Genomic DNA, 21,208 nt, shown 5'->3' with positions numbered 1-21,208 from the left:
TTAGAAGCTGGAAATGACATCCCATCTCAATGTGATCATGCTGGCTTCCTCATCACGCACCGAGTCTCTGTAGAGCACTTAGAGAGTGATCCTGGTACACAGCTCATGATGGATGCTTATTTTATTCAACACCCAGATGTTTGCAATATGTGAGTCTTTAACTACTTTTTTTAAAAAAAAAAAATGCTTGTGCCCCAAAATGAGTATGGTGAATTAACCTGAGAAATCTAACTTCAAAACAAGACCCTAGCCAGCCAGGCGAAGTGGTACACATCTACTATCCGAGAATGCAGGCAGCTGAGGCAGGAGGATTGCCATGAGTTTGAGCCATCCTGGGCTACATGAGAAGACACTGTCTCCAACATAAAACAAGGTAATAATAAGCATTCTGATCTCCCTGGAGCCCGCGCTCAGCCCAGCTTTCAGGAGGGCTGGCTGCAGTCTGTGTGTCCTGTGTGTCATCGTGATTTGTTGCTGATGTCTCAGTATTTTCAGACCTCATCTCCGTCCCTTTGATAGAATCTAGGCTTTAGCTTCTCAGCATGAGGAGTGATAAATGACCAGGGCAGGACACGGCTGCCAGCTTCCTAATATAAAATACATGCTGGCGCTTTGGTGGCGTCTCAGACTCTCAGGGCTGACCTCACAGGGGTCCTGACCCTGCCTGGGTCGGAAACTGGGATGAGAGAACCCAAGACACAATATGGAAACCTAGACATTCCATGACTCCATATCTATCTCAGCTCACTTGCCACAGGTCAGGAGTGGCCTTGGTGGCTTTGTTTGGAAACAGAGCAATGCTCCTCAGGAGAGGACTAGGTTACCAAAGCAGGGAATGTCCTCGCGGCAGCCGATAAAAGGACATTGAACTGAGTGTTGCCTCTGACAGCTCTGTAAATACCCTGGTAATTCAAAAGAGAGCTGCAGAATAGACACCACTGGTGTGCAACAAACGTGGCATGTGTGTAAATATGTGTGTGTAAAACAAGCTATAAATGCTGAAAGATCCATACGGACCCAAACCACAAGGTACTGTTGGCTACTGGCTGGAGCTAGGTGACCGGCTGATGAAGGGGGAGGGGTCTCAGAGTGCACCCCACAGTACGGTAGTCACTTGCTTTTTTTTTTTTTTTAAGAAAAAAACCTTTACAGTCCAGATCTTTTATTTCTTTTTGTACATCAGGCCATGAATTCGTAGGGAATGGGCTCCAGCAGCTCAGGCTCCTTCCCGTTAGTCCTCACGAAGTGTGCTTCTCTGGGTGGAGCAGGCTGGCGCTTCAGCTGAACCCAGGTGCCCTTCTCTTTGGCTTCCTTTTTCTTCTGGTCGTTCTCCTTCACCCGCTTCAGGAAGCTGTCTCTGCTCTTCGAGTGCTTGATGTGTTCAATCTGCACATTAATTCTCTTGGCAAGAATCTTGCCCTTAACTTGCTTGTTTACAATGATGCCCACAGCATGCTGGGTGACATTGTAGACTCTTCCAGTTTTGCCATGGTAACATTTATGGGGCATTCCTTTTTGAACAGTGCCCATTCCCTGGATGTCTACAATATCGCCCTTCTTGTAGATTCGCATGTACGTGGCCAAAGGAACAACTCCATGTTTCCTAAAGGGCCTAGAGAACATATAGCGAGTGCCCCTCCTCTTTCCCTTTGTCATTTTGACGAGTTACTGAAAGATGGCTACCGCGGCCGAAAGCAGTCACTTGCATTTTTAAGTTTTATTTCACTATTATCTGTTTATCAGATGGGATCTTGCTAAGTTTCTCAGGCTGGTCTCAAATTTTTCACCCTTCAATTCAGTCCCCTGAGTAACTGGTGGTACACGGAGAAGGGATCTTGCTAAGCTTAGTGGTGGCGCACGCCTTTTATCTCAGCACTTGGGAGGCAGAGGCAGCAGGACCTCTATGAGTTCAAGGCCAGCCTGGTCTACAGAGCTAGTTCCAGGACAGCCAGAGCTGTTAACCAGAAAAATCCTGTCTCAGAAAACAAATCAAGACTCTGCCCCTTAAGTATATCAGTTTCATTTGTGTGTTCAATAGCCAGAGACGAGACGAGACTGGAAGACCAGTTGGTACTAAACTACAGCTAGACCAGAAGAGGTTGCAGTGTGTGGTACTGCAATAGGGCAATGACAATTAGGTGTTTATATATGTTAAAAAGCCAGAGGAGGAGACAGAGGCAGGCAGTCTCTGTGAGTTCAAGGCCAGCCTCATCTATGTAGTGAGTTTCAGGTCAGACAGGGTTACACAGTGAAATTATTTTTGTTTCTGCTTCCCAGTTTCTCCATAAAGAAACAATAAGTTCTTGGGGGGTGGAGAGATGACTCAGTGATTAAGAACACTTGCTGTTCTTGCGCAGGTCCCAAGTTTGGTTCCCAGTACCCTCACTGGGTGACTTAAAACCAATAACTCCAGTTCCAGGGGGCTCGAAGCCCTCTTTTGGCTTTTGAGGGCACTGCATGCACATGGCGCTCATACAGACAAGCAGGCACAGGCACATATACTCACAATTTAATAAAACAAATGACAAACAATTGAACCAGTAGTTTAACCAGATTTAAACATTATACAGTGTACAATGGAAATATTGTGTGGTGCCCCATTTATATGTATAATGCTACGCCTTCATGTATCAATTAAAGACTAAATTTTAAAACTATGTTTTAAACTACAAAAAAAAACCATAAACAAAAACCAGCCATGCATAGCTAGCAGATACTATATTGAACGGCAAAGACAGGTAACACTTGTGTCTTTCTAGTACGTTCCCTCGGACAGCTCAGATTTGGGGCTTTAGTTTTTAGTTGTGTTCTGCCCCCAAGGGAAAATGTTCTATAGATCATTCATCTAAATTAAAATAAGTATAAAGTTTAATATCTCTCATTGTCTCTTAAAGTTAAACCGAAAGTCTCATAATTTTTTCTGTACTTTAGCTCAGCTCAGCTCTTACTGAAATTTTGGGTTGAAGGTGCTGATCTGTGACCCGGAAGTTATTTTATCTGTTCCCACACATGTGCCTTAGATACCGATGGCGGTAAAAAGAAACAGGAAAGAGTTCTGTAGCCGTGGAGGGACAGCATGTGCACAAGCAGCCAGAATGAAGGGCAATGTCGGAGCCAGGTGTGTCAGCAGACCAGCAGACGTCAGACTTTCCCACGGACAGGGGCAGCAGTAATGAGCAAGCGAAAGGGGAAGGGGAGCATTTTCTCAGTTAAGGTTCCCTCCTCCCAGGTGATCCTACTTGTGACAGGTTGACAAGACAGCCACCCAGTGCAGATGGGAGGCATTAGAGCAGAGCAGGGCGGGAGATGCAGACGGGAGAGCATTGTTCTGCTCTCCTAGTGTGTGACATGGATGAGCTGGACCACAAGAAGCAGAGCCCACCAACACACAGTGAGGACATGAGGGGCCTTTTCTTCTTTTTCCTTTGTTTTTTGGAGACAGGGTTTCTTTGCGTAGCCCTGCCTCTCCTAGGACTCACTTTGTAGGCCAGGCTGGCACCTTGAACTCAAAGATCTGCTTGCCCCTGCCTTCCAAGTGCTAGGACTGAACGTGTACACCACCACCGCCTGGCTAAATCATTTTTTAAATATTTATTTTTATGATTTTGAATTATGTGTCTATGTCTGTGTGGGGGTGTAGTACCAGCAGAGACCAGAGGTGTCAGGTCCCCTGGAGCTGGAGTTGAGCTATCAGCCACTCAAGTGGGAGCTGGGAATTGAACTTGAGTCCTCTGGAAAAGTAGTCCAAGCTCTTAACCACTGAGCCACTTGGGAAAGTGAATTTCAAGAAGGAACAATGGCCAGAGAGGAAGAGACAGTGAGAATAGGGAAGGAGAAGTCTCTATGGGGCCTGGCCGTCGAGCCTCCACTGGCCATCTCCTGGAGAGCTCTTAGCAGGGAGTGACATGGGGATTTCCGACAGAGAAAGTAAAGAACAAACAGGAGCCGGGAAGTGGTGTGCACACCTTTAATCCCAGCACTCGGAGGCAGAGACAGGTGGATATCTGTGAGTTCGAGGTTAGCCTGGTCTACGAAGCGAGTTCCAGGGTAGCCAGGACTGTTTCACAGAGAAACCCTGTCTTGAAAAACTGGAAAAAAAGAACGACTAGGAAAGGAGGGCAGAGAGTCACTCACTGCAATGGCTGCTGGCTCAGGGAGGTCACTCAAGTGTCATACAAATTCCAGGTGTAACGACAGCTCTGCAGACCAGGGAGGGGCATGCTTCTCCAAGCTGCACACCCTGGCCAGCTGCGAGTCCCTGGGACTGCAGTTGCTTCCAAGAGTCAACTGCACAGACAGTCGGGAACCTCTCTGCCCTGGGCCAGGGTGGACTTGAGACATGGCCCAACACCTTCTGGCTTCAACTTAGAGCCTTGTGACCCCTAACTTCTCTTGGAGTTGTGTAGATCAAATTACACAGAAGAGCCGGTGTTTTACTCAATGATTGGATGGCTAATAAGCCCTCACTTCATAGACAGTATTTACCAGGATCTGCAGTCTATCGGTTACATCTATGGAAGTGTTCTGTGAGCTTCCTAAGCCCCATGACTGACGACAAATGGGAGCTCAGGTGTAAGGAATTCCATACGTGTGTGTCTGGCTCTCTGTGAGGTGATCCGAGCTTCTCGTGGGGATTCATTCATCTGAACACCTTGAGACATTGCAACGCTCTATTTGTTCCTTCCAGCTCACACGAATTGTGCCGTAAAAAGCATCCCCACAAATAACTCCACTCTCAGAGAGCCTGTGGCACCAACATCGAGTGCAGACAAACACCAGAGCGTCAGCAATGTCACCGGCGATTCGGTTTAAAGTTGGGAGCCAGGGGTCAGGATTTGGAATGTACAACACATCTCTGTTTTCTTCTTTCCTAAAATATACCCAGTTTCCTATTGTGGTCAACAGGCAGCCTAGAAAAAGCAGGGCTACTCACTCTGCTAACGGATGTAGAAACCCGAGGAAGCCTTGTTGTCGTGCTGCCAAGTTGACTGAGGACAAGAACAAGCGCTCTGACTGTACAGATGACCAACAGATTCGAGACACAGACTCTTACAGGCAGGCCAAGAATCTGAGATCAATTATTTAGGCTTCCAACCATCTAATCGGAGAGTCTGTTGCATCATGTGTGTATCACCAGAACACAAAACAGGCATTGTGCCCAGCGCAGATAAAACGTAAAGTCAGGGCCGAGGGTGGTCTAAACTGAATGAGAAGTATCGAAATTTTGGGGTGGGGAGGGGGCAAAATACTAGGTTGAGCCCTACTAAAAATGCCAAGTAAGCAGAGGCCCAAGCAGAGCAAAGACCCACTTTCGATGGAGCAGCACTGATACGCATGAACGTTCTCTTACACCTGACTGAGGCACAAAGTCTCTCAACAGATGCTGCAAGTAGCAAAACGCAGAGTGGAAAAACAGCTCCTTCGACAGCTCTCCATGAGGCGAGGTGTCTTCTCCCTCTCAAGCAGATCACCAGACCCCCGGGGAGGGGGCCTTGTCATCATAAAGGACTGACTGACGGGAAGATGTGTAGCAGCTTCTCCTAAGTAACCTCCACACCATTTACCGCTCGCCAGCACGGCACTGTGTCAGGGACTCTTTAAGCGGTTTGAATGCCTTTTTCTTTAGCCCTCCCAAGGCCACCGAGGTGGGTCTGTTGTCCCATTTAACAGACGGGGAAAATAAGACACCAAGCAGATATTTTCAAAGACACCCAGATGTTAACAAAGCAGCTGAATTCAAACCCAAAGTGATGGGTCTCTTGGGGGTCTTTATACTTATCCTGATGGCTGAAAGGGAGACACTGAGATTTACTTATTCCAGTGTGTCATCAGAGAAAGATTCATCTCTTAGCCATGGACACACAGGTGTCTGTGCAGAGATGTCACCAGTCAGCACATTATTAAGATGTTAGGCAAGTCCATTAAGTGCATCCTCAGAAGAATGACATCACTGTGGACTGAACCTGTCATTGAAGCCCCAAGGAGGAAATGGAAAAGCCAGTCTTTCCCACAAGCTGGATCTGCTCAGTCACGTCTGTTTTGGGCTGAGACGGTGCTAAAGGCCTCTTAGAGCCAGGCCTTGTCATTTTTGGTCCCCTGAAAGTCAGCCATGTCAGTCTCTCTGTTCCCAAGGCAGACTGTCCGCCAAGTCAGCCCTGTTTGTGGGCCCTCTGCCCACTTACCCTGCCAGCACCATCAGCCTCCCAGCTGCCAACGAACTGAACTTCCAGGGTCGGCTTCCTGTGCTTGGTGCTCAGGCTGCTAGCTGCCTTGTATCATGGGCTCTGGCCGACAGCTCTCAATGAGCCCTTTGACTAGGGTGCCAAGGGTCATCTTGGGCTATGGGTAAAAGTCATGGTGCAGGCTGGCACAGACCCTGATTCCCCGCACTCCCACTGCCTGGGCTACAGAACAGCCTTGTGATTGTCTGTATGCCTGGTTTCTGCTTTTCCTGGGTTTTCCTACTCATTTACTGTGATATCATTAACATGCAAAAGATGCAGAGTCTGAAGAATTAACCAACCACCCAAAAGACAGGACATCTCCCAGTCCCTAAAAAGCTCACCTTCCCAACCAATGCCTGCATCCAGCTGAGGATGAATCCTATCCACATAGAATTTTCGTGCATGAATCCTCACATAATTACTTCTTAAACATAATTAGAAGACTCCAGATAACTACCCACAAGGTTGTTGGTGATGAAGAATACTTTTAATTATATTTATGCCCCGATATTAAAATGCTCGTTATACAAACTATGAAAAAATTTAAAGTAAATTAACATCATCCACGGTCCTCTTTGCCATGGCTGGAGCTCCAGAGTGTTTCTGTCAAGGCCAGGACCTGGGTATTTATCACCGTTCCTGGGTGGAGCATTAGTTTCATCTTCTCTCCCGACTCCCTCTCCTCCTCCTCCTGCCCTCCCCCTTCCTCCAGGCTTGCTACTCACACTCACTTCAGAGCAGGCTAACAGAGCTGCCCTTGCAAAGTAGTCCAATCAAAAATCAACCCATAATTCAAGGACCAGCGGCTCAGTTGAAATTAAGATCCGAATTTGCATGGCTTTTCTCTGGAGAATGCCTGGCTCTCCTTCCCCAGCAGCAGCCATGTGGGCCTCTCCCACCACCTCAGCTCTGCTGCCCAGGATACCAGCCAGTTCCTAGAGACACTCCCCAGGTGAAGGGTGTGTTTGCTGTGAAAGCAGTCTGCCCTAGCCCTAACGTACGCCTCAGATCTGACCATCTTCCCTCGGTCTGCTTGCAGCAGCAGACACACCCTTAACCTGATTTAGGTAAAAATTTCATGTCTTTAAAAATGGCACTTTGATAGCATTCTTAATTAGGGATGGAGTTGTCTGAAAATCCAAAGAATATGAATGAGGATGTCTGTTTCTGAGCCTCAATTTATAGACACCCCAAAAGAATAGGTGATTGTTGCTAAGCCATCAGCATGGCCAGTGGTGAGGGAGCGAGGAGATATGAAAACGGCGCCACATGCACACACACACACATTGCGCGCATACACATCACGTGCACACACATGCTCACAAAACTTTTGTAAGATGGTAGTAAAATTTATGTAAGCTGGGTACTACAGCTGCTACTTGGGAGGTTGGGTGGGGTCAACAGATGGAGCCAAGGAGTTGCAGGTCAGTGTGAGCAACAAGCGTGACCCTGCCTCAAACGGGAGAGGGGCTGGAGAGATGGCCCAGCGGTTGAGAGCACTAGCTGCTCTTCCAATATGACCCAAACTCAACTCCAGTACCCACATGGTGGCTCACAATCATATATAACTCCAGTTCAAGAAGATCCGATGTGCTCTTCTGGTTTCTGCAGGCACTGCACACACATGGTGCACAGACATACATACTGCAGGCAAAACACCCAGACACACAGAGAAAAATTTAAAATTTAAATTAGGTAATATAAAACTTTCTCATCTTAATTATTTTAAAGTGCACTTCAGTGGAATTAAGTCTATTCACGCTGCTGGACAGCCATCTCCACGTCCATCTTTGCTTTTCGTTAAAAACAAAAACAAAATAAAACAGCTGGACAGTGGTAGCTAACGCCTTTAATCCCAGTACTTGGGAGGCGGAGGCAGGTGGATATCAGTGAGTTTGAGACCAACCTGGTCTACCAAGTGAGTGCAGGACAGCCAAGACTGTTATACAGAGAAATGTTGCTTGAAAAAAACAAACGCCAGGTGATGGTGGCACACGCCTTTAATCCCAGCACTCCAGAGGCAGAGGCAGGCGGATCTCTGTGAGTTCGAGGCCAGCCTGGGCCACAAGAGCTAGTTCCAGGACAGGCCCCAAAGCTACAGAGAAACCCTGTCTCAAAAAAAAAAAAAAAAAAAAAAAAAAAAAGAAAAAGAAAAGAAAAGAAAAAGATAAAAAAAAGAAAGAAAGAAGAAAAAAACAAAATAAGACAAAACTGACACTCACTAAACACTCCCCACGCTCTCTATCCACGCAGCTCCTCTCCATTCTCCCTCATCCCATCCACCTGGTTTTCTGAAGCATGTTTTCTCACTTTGGACCCCCAGGGATCTGCGAGGCTTCACATCCCAGCACTAGGGTTACTAGAGGACACCACCACACTCGCTTTTGTATGTGGTTTCTGAGATCCAAACTCAGGTCTTCAAGTCTCCATGGCAAGAACTTAACCATCTCCCCAGGCCCTGGATTCTTTCATTTTCTGTCCCTATAAATTGAACAATGCTGGTAGTCCAATGAGGATTTAGTAGTAAAAACATCAGTCCCTTTGTTAATGTCTACTTCCCTTTGTAGCAATGTCCTTAGATAGAGTTAATCCATGATGTAGACTGTGTTGGGGGTCTCTTCTTTTTATTTGTTCCTTTCTGCAACTGGGGATTGAATCCCAGTGTCTTATGTATACACTACCACTGAGATATAACCCATCCCTCTTTTTTCCAGAACTGAGTGACGTCCTATCATATCTAAACACCACATTTTGATCAGCCACTCGTCTGTTTGTAGAGCCAAAAGTTCAAAACTATATTTACCCACGAGACCCTGACCATTTGGAGCCTGACCCTAGCAACCTAAGATGTCTTATACAAACACCTAAAGCCTAACCCCCAGTAACCCATGACACCTTCCAGAAATAGCCACTCTCATGAGAAACAACTTATACTGTCAACGTTATTCCTGTTGTTCCCTAGCAAGACAGGGATGAGTGCACCCATCCACCCAGGTATGGACTCCACACGAACGGCCTGTGGAAAAAGACCAAATAGCTCCCCTTCATTGCTGTAAAAGAACGGCTTCCCGGCTGGGCAGTGGTAGTATGTGCCTTTAATCCCAGCCCTTGGGAGGCAGAGGCAAGCTGATCTCTGTGAGTTTGAGGCCAGCCCGGTTTACAGAACAAGTTCCAGGACAACCAGGGCTACACAGTTTCTACTTTCTCTCAAAAAAATTAAAAAAAAACAAAAAACACAGCTCCCCTTTCCCAGTAGCAGCACCCCAATCTGGGGGTCCTTCAGATCTTGTTTTCTAAGATGTAGGGCTTGGAGCTTGCAGATTGGCCTAGAAAACCCCAGGGATCCTCTTGTCCTGGGCCTGGCTTTTCATATGAGGATCAGGTAAGAATTTTACCAGCTGAGCTAATTATGCCCCCAGTTCTTTCCTGCATTTTTGGTAGCACCTGCCCTAAGAGATACGAGCAGCATATGACAACTGCTTTGAGTTGTGTTTCGTGTTTGTTGGCTACTCACACATGGGAAAAAAATGCCCTCACCCTCACGTGTTTTTTTGAGTTGGTATATGGCCTTTAACTCTCCATTCTCCTGCCTCGGTTCTCAGCTGCGGCACTTCCTTCCCTAGCCTGTAGAGCAGTCTTCCGGGAAGTCTTCCCAGGATCTCTGTTGGGTCCTCAGTCTACAAGTTTAGTTGATGAAGCTGTCTTTTCTTCCGATGAGGGATTGAACATAGGCCCTCATACACGCTAGGCAAGCACTGTACCCACTCTCCCTAGTCAAGTCTCTTGTCTGTTTTAAAATCAAGGTTTTTCTTGTCTATTGAGCTTTTGACATTCCTTATAAATCCTGCAGCTTATCCTTTATCTAATGTATCACCTGCCGGGATCTTCTCCCACTGTTACCTTCTCCGGTTTCATGCTTAGGAGTGTCCTTAGAGGCACAAAGTTTTGAATTTTGATGTAGCCCAATTGGAAATGGTGTTTTCAAGCATCCATGGGTGACTCTGCACATCACAAGACATCTAACTTTCAGGATCTTATTATCCTTAAACATGGGAACAAATGTAGAGAGGATCACCCATCCAGCAGGAGTTCGGATGAGACTTGAATGTTATGTAAAACAAGAAAACTGTCCCCAGACAACCAGGCCCAGCACATAGGTCAGCATGACCATCCCATTGGTCAGGGCCAAGAACAGACACTGGGTACAACGGGTCATTATTCCTGACTTGCCAGTGAGAAAGTCAATGCCAAGCCAGGCTACAAAAAGTGACTGGTTCCCACTAAGACCATTCATTTATACCCCTCCACCCACCCCAACTACCTACCCAGCTTTGGGTGCACACAAGCCTCAGAAGTCTGAGTCGGGATAAACCAGCTTTGCCAATCACTTCGCAAGCTGTAAAAGCTTGGAAACCCTTTGAGACCATCCAGTCCAGCTCTTCCTCTTTACAGATGGAAAAAAACTAAAGCTGAGGGAGGAAGAGAATCCTGCCCAAATTCACACAGCAACAGAGCCTGGATCGGCTCCGATGGCCAACTCCCCGCCCCCACGCATCCAGAAATGTCCTTGATGAAGCAGAAGGACAGTGTGGCCGGTGGCCGGCACCACCCACGCTTTTCTAGAACACTCAGCTCTGTTCTCCAAGACTACTGTCTGGAGGAGCCATTTCTAGCAGTCCTAAGGAGTAGCTTCCGGACAGTTAGATGGGTTTCCTGTCTTTACCAGCTGTCGGGCTCAGACCTGCTAGCTAGGGCCGACACTCTCAGGAGTTCAACGTCAACAGGAGATCCGGTTATTACACACAGTGCATGCTCCCCAGCTCCCAGACTGAAGGTGCACAGGCCTGGCATTTATCAGGAACATTCTGGCCAGCGTGTGCTTTCAGGCACCAAGAATCACATTTACTGCCTTTGCCTCGAGGGGCCTCTCCATCTTCGTTTTGTGATAGAATACCTAAGTGACGGGAACAGAAATCAAGATAAAGATTTGCCCACCCCTACACCACTAGATGACCCTCCTATTTGAAGAGAAAGATTGTGGCATTGTTGCTGGTCTCTACAAACCCAGGAGGAACACTCGAAAACGCCTGGCCTCCTTGACCACATCTCACAAGTAACCAAGGGCTGTCTCCTAAGACCGAAACCTCAAAGTGGAAGAGGAAGCCAGATTATTATACACTGGTCTGTTCTTCTATGCAATCATCACCAGTGTGGGAAAGCGCAATTAGGGGGACGGCACATAATGGCTATCATTTCAGGATTATGTCTGACCTCAGCAAGACCCCCTAGCCCCACCGCTACGCATTCCCTGGAAGCATGGGCCGATGGGCAGCTAGGAATGTTTGTGGGCATGAATGACACAGACGACGGCTTTCAGGTTCAGGGCAAACCTGTGAGTTCTCACCGCTTGCCCTAGTTCTCCACCTGAGCACACAAAACTGAATACGATTGAGCCTGCTTGCCCCACAGAGGCTGTATGTGCAAGAGGCCCACAGATCTGTTGTGTAAGGACATAAATGACATTCACTGTGGTGTGTAAATGGCCAAAGTAACAATAAAGGATAAAGTACCCCGGGGGCATGAAGAAGGCTTGGTGGTAGAGCTCTGGATTTTCCCAGCATCTTCTTCTATGCTTTTGTTCTAGAAATTTCTTTCATGCGCTGGTTGTGAGTAGGTAGGATGATGGCATGATGTCATTTTAAGAGATGTTAAGGCAAGGTCTGCACTAGTGTTCTTGTAATTTGGGGATAATCCTTCACACAGGGTATAAATGAGGAAATCTGGGCCAGGCAAGCATCATGCCTGCCTGAAATCTCAGTACCCAGGATCAGCTTGGCAGTGGGACAGCCCTGCATACCTCCCAAGACTTATTCAGAAACATGAACTAAGTGTCTAGAGTCCTGTGACTTGACAACGTTATTCAGTTTGTCCCTTCCTCGGTCTCAGCCAGGCCTATCTAGGATGTAGGTACACAGTCTATGCATGAGATCCACATAGGATACAGGCCAGCTCCACATCGCCTGCTCCAAGTCTGCCTAGACCTGAGGGTGGAGGGCAAGTTCTAGTTCACAGGCAAACAGAAGCACCTCTTATTCTCTGTTCAGGCCAAACACTGGCTGCTAGACTCTTTTTTTTTTTTTTTTAAATCAGGGTATCATATAGATCAGGCTGACTTCCCACTTGCTCCATAGACTAGGATGACCTTGAACTCTTGATCTTCCTGCCTCTGCCTCCTGGACTGGAATTACAGGCACACAGCACCCAGGATCAGAGTCCTCTCTAAGGTCGCTGCCATCCTAACACCCCCTGACAGTGACCGTCTTGAAAGTGACAGCCCCAGTCTGCTCTGTCTGCCTGTGAAGCACCTGCCGTCTCTTGCCTGTCCTCTCCACCACTGCACATCTGTTTTTGTGTCTTTCTTACATATTCTTCAGTCCTCCAAGGTTCTTCCTCTAGCCCTTTCTTCCTGACAAAGCAAAACAACGGTAAGAACAGACTCCATCCAGAAGAGTGTGTCTGTAGATGGCCTGGAACCCCAGAACGGTAGTGTGTCCCTCTGGGAAACCTTGTTCAGGTCTGGGGGAGTGCGGTACAGTGAGCACCACAAGGGAAGGCCCTATCCTCTGGAAAGTTCGCATGCTCTGGGGTCAGTGTGATGGCATTTGGAGTTGGAAAACCCAAGTTCAAATCTCAGCCTCATCCAAAACAGGTGGCCATGGCAAGTTCCTTCCGCTTTCTAGGCCTCGGCTTTCTCACTCTGGAAACAGAAATACTAATCCCAGTCTGTAGAATTTAGGCAAGGGGAGTCAGGCAGCACATAGTCTCCGCCACTTCAAGACGTCGCTGGCAGACCGCAGGACGGTGCTCCGCCCCACCTTGTTAGAGAAACTTTGTGCCATTTACTGAGCACATCCTTGTAAAACATGCGAGAAATGAAACTATACCTATATATTTGTTTAGTGTGTGTGAGGTCAGGGGACAAATAGAGGAAGTTGGTCCTCTGCTTCCACCACGTAGGTCTTGGGCATTGAATTCAAGTTTTCAGGCATGGTGGCATGCACCTTCGCCTGCTGGGCCATGTCACTGGTCCCTTAAGTCACAATCTCCCCCCACACACAAGCCCCATTATTTTGTGTCCCCTTTGATATTATATCATACATGGCTGGTATACCACAAATAAATGATAGTTTTTGTCTATTTTCAGAATACAGTATCAAGCAAATAAGAACCCAATGGTTAATATCCTTAATAAATAAAATACTCAAAGTCTTACAATGTATTGAAACATAAAGTGCTTAGAAACACAGGAGATGTCAGTAACAAAATACAAATTAGGGGATGAGGGAGATGGCTCAGTTGGTGAAGTTTGTAAGCATGAGGACCTGAATTAGGGTTCCCAGCACCCACATAAAAGCTGGGTATGGTAGAACATGTCTATAATCCCATCTCTCAGGAGACAGAGATGGAAGGGGATCCCTTGAGCTCAATGGCAGGCAGCCTAGCCAATGAATTTCAGGCTCTTGTTTCAAAAATCAAGGTGGATCGTGATAGAGGAGGACACACAGAAGGTAAGTTAAAAATGATATGAACACCTTGATCAGATTAACAAAGATAAGAAGGAAAGCAAACCTCAGGAATGCTAAGTGATGGTTCTATCAGCCACACCCTTAGCCCTGAGTATTAACTGGAGCCTTTTCCTCCAGCATTGACCAGAGCCATACCCACACCGCTAATCCCTCATACTTATTGCCTTTGAGGGTACCAGAAGATAGGCACTCGGTTAACTACCAGAAGGAGTGTTACCCACACAAAACGGAAAGCTACAGTTTTTGTTTTGTTTTGTTTTGTTTTGTTTTCGAGACAGGGTTTCTCTGTGGCTTTGGAGCCTGTCCTGGAACTAGCTCTGTAGACCAGGCTGGTCTCGAACTCCCAGAGATCCGCCTGCCTCTGCCTCTGGAGTGCTGGGATTAAAGGCGTGCGCCACCACTGCCCGAAGGAAAGCTACAGTTTTGACAATAGTAGCAAGTCCCTAAAATGTTCATGCACTTACAGTCATTCCTTGACTATGGCCCAAGGGAAAGTTCCAGAGTTCAGAAAAGGCTTTGGCCAGCAGGTGCTTCTTCATTCACAGTACTGTACCACAGCTTTTAGAAATCAGCCTGGGGCCAAGTGGTATTCGCCTTCAATCCCAGCAGGAGGAGTTCCATGTCAGCCTGGTCTATATAGAGTTCCAGGCTGCTAGGGTGTTAACACCTAGTTTAAAAAAAAAAAACAAAGCAGCTAGGACTGCCAAACAGACTCAGTATGGGAAGGGCTTGGGCAAACCTGGCTACCAGAGTTTGATCCTCAGAAGCCATGTAAAAGTGGAAGGAAAAAAAACAGTTCCACAGAGTTGTCCTCTGACCTCCACAAGTATGCCCTGGCATTTGTCCCCTCCCCACCACAATGTACAAAAATTCAGCAGTAATACACCAAAACAACTTTAAAAGGCAGTTCTCTGGTATTGGGTGACTACAGATAATGATAATGGACTGTTTATTTCTTTAAGATTTATTATTATTATTATTATTATTGTTTGCTTTGCTTTTTTGAGACAGGGTTTCTCTGTAGCTTTGGAGCCTGTCCTGGAACTCTCTCTGTTGACCAGGCAGCTCTCAAACTCACAGAGATCTACCTGCCTCTGCCTCCCCAGTGCTGGGACTGAAGATGTGGGCCACCATAGCTCAGCTATTGTAGATTTTAGTGTAGAACAGGGAGCTAAGCAATGGAAGACTGGATGCAGAGCCTCAGGCATGCCAAGTGCCATCCTGGACCACTGAGCTACAAGAACCCCCTCTCAAATATCTATTTTAAGTGACAATTGGCAAGTTTTCGTTTATTTGGGGCTAGGGGAGGATGCATATGTGCCATTTGGGAAAAACAACATGAAATTATGTAAAACGAGCAGTTCCAACCATGTAAACAAATCATAGAACAAGGCGTTTGCTATAACTAGCTATATTTTCAGATTCTCTAGAAAGATCATTAGTAGTAGTAAAGGAAAACATAGGTCATTTTTAAAAATTACGTTTCCATTGTTTGAACTGGGGAATAACATAATAAGCATTGTTCTTAAGCTATGAGGCATAAGTTTTTGTTCATTTGGGTTTTCTTTTCTCCTCTTTTTTTTCCCTTCGGTATTTCAAACCAAGGTTTTTCTGTGTAGCCCTGTCTGTGCTGGAACTCACTCTGTAGACCAGACTTGACTTCCAACTCAGAGATCCGCCTGCCTCTGCCTCCTCAGTGCTGCAATTAAAGGCATGTTCTACCACCACTCAACCCTCTTTTCTTAAATTAAGAACCAAAGGAGTATAGGGAAAATGGTTCAGAGGGTAAAATGTTCCTTTCCATCCAAAGAGGAAGACCTGAGTTCGCATCTCCAGAGCCTACATAAAGCCAGGCATGGCAGCACACAGCTGTAATCCCAGCATTCTCACAGTGAGAAGGGAGTCAAGGACAGGATAGACCTGGAAGCTCACAGGCCAGCTAGCCAGGCATACACAGTGAAGGGGCAAACAAGACAGGGTGGGAGTTGAGAACCAATACCTGAGGCTACCCCTGACTGTCACACATGTGCCATAGCATGCATGGGTGTCCCCTCCACCATATACACATATATGATACATATATACAAACAATAAAATTAAGAAGCAGAGAAGAATTGAGGAAAGGAGAAGATGAGGGCAGCTCTCATTTAAATTAATTTTCATGGTGAGGTGGGTGTACTTTTTTAAGAGTACGAGTGTGTGTGTGTGTGTGTGTGTGTGTGTGTGTGTGTCTGCACCCTCGAGTGAGCTAAGAAAAGCTCTAGTTCAAGGTTACTTGAGGGGAAGAGCTGGGGTCAAAAGTGGGGTGGGGGGGTCCTCAATGTACTTTCACTGTTGGTGGCCTAGAGTAACACAGCAGAGATCCAGAAAGGAAAAAGGGAAAGGACCAAGGATTTGGGCAAAGTCACAGCATTCAGGTACACTACAACATAGAAACGGGGGGTGGGGGGGTGGGTTTTGTTCAGTAGTTTGTTATTTTATTTTGTTTTTTGAGACAGGGTTTCTCTCCGAATCCCAGGCTGTCCTGGAACTCACACTGTAGACCAGGCTTGGCTCTGTGTGCTGGGATTAAAGCTGTGCTCCGCCACTACTGCTCAGCTCAGCAGTTTGTCCTTTTGAGTTTGTCTGTTTGTTTTGTGGTACTGGGGATCAAACCTTACACTCAACCACTGAGCTAATCCTAAGGCCAAAAGATAGACCTGAGGGAGCAGCAGTGAAGGGATGATTTTCAGCTTTCTCTCTTTTCCAGATCTTCTGTAAGGTGATGTTAACTTCGTGTTTTTAATTGATATGAAAGAACAGCACAACGGCATGTATAACTGAACTGTGAGCAGCAAGAGACAGAAGACAGGCTCTCCCCGCAGGGGCTCTTCCAAAGGACACTAAAGAATGGGGATCTAGGTAATGAATGGGAGGGTACACAGTTGAAGCCATGCCTGCTACCATGAGCTGCAGGAGGCTCAAGATATGCGGGGGTGGGGGTGGGGTCAGTGTGCTGTGTGTGAGAGAGAGAGAGAGAGAGAGAGAGAGAGAGAGACAGACAGACAGACAGACAGACAAGCAGACAGATCTTTGCAAAGACAAGTCTTTGCACCTCAGGGAGAGTCAGCCTGGCCCTGCAGTTTCTCTGCTCCATTTACAGCAGCTGTACAGTGTATGTGGGATGTACTGAGCACCATTTTGAAAGCCACACCACCACTGCTCTCCCTATAGTGGCCATTCTCCCTCACAAAGCAGGGAGGGAGGTACGAGGCAAAGATACAGAGGAACTAGTCAGAGCAGCTTTGGCTCCAGTGGCACCAGCGTGCCCAGACCACAGTGTGGTGGGGAAATCCTCTCTATTCTCTTTACTCTCTGTGGCCAACTGCCCTCCGTCTCTGGAGGCACTCTCCTCGGGAGGCTCGATCTACCTCAGTAGGAGAATGAGATGCTCTCAAGGCTCTGGCCCAGGTGAGAGGAATAGGTTAAAGCTTCATTATATAATGCCAAAGAAAAGAAAATGGGATCCACTTTGGCATGGAACTTGTCTGGTGACCTGCCCCCCTTCCCAGAACAAAGTACTTTTCTCCCCCGTGGCTCTTATCAATCCACATTCACAATATAATCAAGACCAGGCCGGGTGGCGGCGGTGGCTCACGCCTTTAATCCCAGCCGTCAGGGCAGAGGCAGGCGGATCTCTGAGTTTGAGACCGGCCTTGTCTACAGAGTGAGTTCCAGGACAGCCTGGGCTACACACAGAAACTCTGTCTCGAGAAAACCAACAAAAAAGACTACAGGAAGAAATCGGTGTCCCTTTGGAGAGCGATTTTAGAAAGTAACCGTGAACAGTGGTCAGGAAACGGGCAAGAAAACAGTTCGAAAGGCTGAATGTAGCGCCACAGGAGTAATGCCACCATTCGGGAGGCAAAGCTAACTTGGGGTACCCAGTGTGACCCTTGCCTCAAAAAGGAAGAAGAGGACGAGCAGGAGCTGTTTAGTGGCCCGTAGTTAGCAAGGTCAAGGTGAAAATGGAGATCTGCCTGGAGCTGGCAAGGGGCGAGAACACAGCCTGAGGACAAGACACAGTGACTGAGTCACCAAAGTATCTAAAGCTCTTCTACAGCTTCCGGTTCTGCCCCTCCTTATTGTCGATCAGTTTGTAAACTGCCTAGAGGCATCTTATAATATGCATTCATCTGAGACGTTAGGGAAAGGGGGACAAGGGTCAGCACTGAGTCAAGAGGCCAGGTGTCACCTTACCTTACTCGACCCATGTCACCCTGGACAAGCCACTGAGGAAATTAGGGGGAAGACCAATCCATAGGAAGTCCACGTGCCATTACCACTCACATCGTTTGTTTTTCTCTTTTCTAGATAGTCTCTCCCTGTGCATCCCTGCCAACCTGGAACTCACAACGTAGCCCAGATTGTCCTCAAACTTGCCTCTGGAATGCTTGCGTGTGCATGCACGTGTGTGCAAGCACACACACACACACACACACACACTCTCGTTCTGACCCTACTCATGTCCCTTTATATCACTGGCTTCTAAGGAGAGAAGGGAAGAGCTCTACAGCCCCTTTCTTTCACCCCAAAACGCGGACAGACAGGTGAGGTTCCCCTGGAACGCAGGTTCCCAGACAACTCCAGATTCCAGGCTTTGCGGGGGGGGGGGGGGGGGGGGGGGGGGGAGGCGCAGTTTCCACCCAGCACTAATGTGACTTCCCTGAGCTGTAGGCAACTACCCAGAGGAGCCCTTCATCACAATCTTTCTATGAATCATTCAGGGTAAAGTCCCTGCTCTGTTTGTATCTGGGGAAATAAAAACATTATTAAAGAGAATTGAGATTTCATGGTGCAGCTGAAAATAGCACGCAGTTAAGGCTGGCTCCCCAGATCCTCCTTCTGTTCTAGCCAGCTCTTTCAACAGTAGCAGACCTGGAATCCCCACACCCCAATTCTCAGACACCCGAAGTAAGTTACCACATTACTAGCTGTACTGTGGTGACCCAGGGCTGCTAATTCTGGCCCATACTAATGTGCCTGTCCTAACTCCTTCCCTGCTGCAGGTGCCCCTGCAGTCACATGCTTCTCTCAAGTGATCTGCAGCTTTAGGCTGCTCCCTCTGCAGAAAAGAAGTGTGTGCGGGGGGGGGGGGGGGGGGGCGGGGGGGACAGAATAAAAGAGGTATAAGGCTCTTCCATCCTCCCAGCAGGCAAATGTACAAGTCCAGTCACCTTCCTTCAGCATCCCCACTGGTCAAGTTGCCCCTCCCCCACTTGGTCCACCCAAGAGAATTAATACTCGCTATGAGCACCTGCTGGTATCTCTATGGGGATCATAGTGGGGCTGTGTAATCAACTGGGCAGGGAAGGAGATGCATACAAAAGTTGAGTCTTTGTCTTCTAAATAGGGGGCCCACCAACTGCTGAGCCTTTCCAGCATGCTCTCAGCTTCCTCAGTGCCAACAAACTTTGTGACTCATGCATGGTCTGTTTGCAGAGGCAGCCAGCAGTCTTAGAGATGGGTTAAATTGGGAACATGCTCTTCTAGATCACTCACCCCTCAGGTGCAGCCCGAGCCCTTACCCTGCAGTAGGAGAGGGAGTGAACACGGCTCTAATTCTTTTGTTGGCCCAAGAATAACTACTGGAAACCTGGGCTCTAATTGACCGTGTCCATAGGAATACACGCACACACACATACCCCAGGTAAGCTCTGCAAGTCAGCCCATTCCTAGCCTGGTCCAGATCGCCAGTGTTTCTACTCTTAGGAGCTGCAAAGTGGGACCCAAAGAGAGCTTTCCTCATCCACATTGCTAGCAGAACCAGCAGAGTCGTGCACCCTGAGAGTCTTGGAACTGTCACACATCTGTGGGGACGGTAGCTATGGGATTGAGAGACACCCTCAAAGCTACATGGCTACATCTCTTCCCTTCGGCCCTCTGCAAGGCCAATCTGGAAGTTGGGAAGCCTGCATCCCACCAACAGCCGGGTTAGGTAGAGGCGAAGTGCATCCAGCTCGGAGAGATGAGCCTCCAGCGACAGCTTGCTCCCCAGCTCCTGCACCGCCAGTGCCACCTCTCACATCCAAGGAGCCGGGCATTAGGCCGGCAGCGAGCAGCTCCCCTCTACCCTGGACCAGTTTCGCGCATCAAACTCCTAAGCACAAGCCTCTTTGTTAATTCTGCAAATACTGTCACACGATCGCCTCCACCAACACTCCTTGTCGTCGGCTCAGCTGACGAGACATTCGCTTTTTCCAAAGCTGGATGTCTCTCCACCATCCGAGTCTCTACCCGGCGACAGACCACCGCCCTTTAGCGCCTGCACGCGCCGACCCGAAAGACCTCAGGGGACCAGATAGTCCCCCGACCCGAGGCATCTTTGTCCTCTCGGCACAGACGCGCGCTCACAGGGCGACAGAAACAGCCAGCCTGGCACCAAGTCGGCGCTCCCGCTTTTGGCCGGGGGCCACTCCGGGGGACAAAGGTCCGCGTCCTGGAAGTTTGCGGGCCCGAGTCGGGGCGCCGAGTCCTCCTTACCGTACATCTCCGCGGGGAGCGCGCCTCCCGGGAGGCCGGCGTCGTCGCGTCGCTGGCAGGTAGTCCACGGCCGCGCCTGCTTTTCATTCACAGCCCGGCGGGCTCAAGCGGCGACCCGGGCGCGCCGGGAGCAGCTGACGAGGGGCCGGCGGCGGGCGGGACAGAGCAGGACGCCACCCGCCCATTCAGCGCCGAGGTTGGCCGCCGCCTCCTGTTCTGGTCCGCAGGCTAGGCAGCGCGCAGGGGGCGGAGCTGTGTCCCGCCACGCCCTCTTCACTTGGCCACTGGTGGGCTGCCTCAAGAACCCCGCCCCCATTCCTGCCCCCCGCCCCCAGCCTGGGGCGCGCCTTTTGCCAACCTGACGCCCCCGGGAGCCAGGATTCTGGTTGCCGCGGTCACCCAGTATATCTATTATTATCCACCTGAATTCCAGCTCCTGGCTCAACCCTTATGCAGGTCGCTGACGTGTTCCCCAACCTGAGGACCCCTCCGAGGTCAGCAGGGCTCTTGAAACTGCAGGTGCACCCCCTCCTCCAACTCTATCCAGGCTGCTCAGACTAAGCCTCGGGCTTCAGGGAGTAGAAATTGAGTTATAATCCTTCTCCTTCCGTGGGTCCCCAAATTCTAGCGCAATCAGTCCTTAGACTCTCTGACCAGGTGCTTGCGACCTGGGCCAGGTATGCAGGAAATACATCCCGCTCTCAACCCCCAAGGGTTGCAGGAAGTCCGCTTGATTTTTGAGATTTGTGAGCTTTGCAGCCAGCATCCTCTCCAGCGGTGCCCAGGAGCCGATTTGAATTTGGTGTCTTTCACCTGATCTGACAGAATGAGAAGCAGACACAAAGGGGCAGAAACCTCAGGCCAACGCCCCAAGCC

The 21,208-nt window shown here is 48.5% G+C and overlaps 1 protein-coding gene across 3 annotated transcripts in view; it reads right to left on the bottom strand.

Moving 5' to 3' along the window:
- LOC121439651 (protein EFR3 homolog B) overlaps window positions 1-20,572 on the bottom strand; it is an 83,600-nt gene extending 63,028 nt beyond the window's left edge. For 2 of the 3 annotated variants that reach the window (XM_041640210.1, XM_041640211.1), the window contains exon 1: window positions 20,333-20,480. In XM_041640210.1, the coding sequence (XP_041496144.1) occupies window positions 20,333-20,339 (7 nt within the window). In that variant the 5' untranslated portion in view covers window positions 20,340-20,480. Of the gene's footprint in view, window positions 1-20,332 lie in introns of all 3 variants that reach the window. The other variant, XM_041640212.1, reaches the window with a different exon arrangement.
- Window positions 20,573-21,208: the final 636 nt, after the last annotated feature.

This window comes from Microtus oregoni, unplaced genomic scaffold (genome assembly GCF_018167655.1).
Source record: "Microtus oregoni isolate MIOR12 unplaced genomic scaffold, Mior012 000062F_ref0000492, whole genome shotgun sequence".
Taxonomy (NCBI): domain Eukaryota; kingdom Metazoa; phylum Chordata; class Mammalia; order Rodentia; family Cricetidae; genus Microtus; species Microtus oregoni.
Note: the sequence above shows the minus strand (reverse complement) of the source record. Positions and strands in the feature narration are given on the sequence as shown.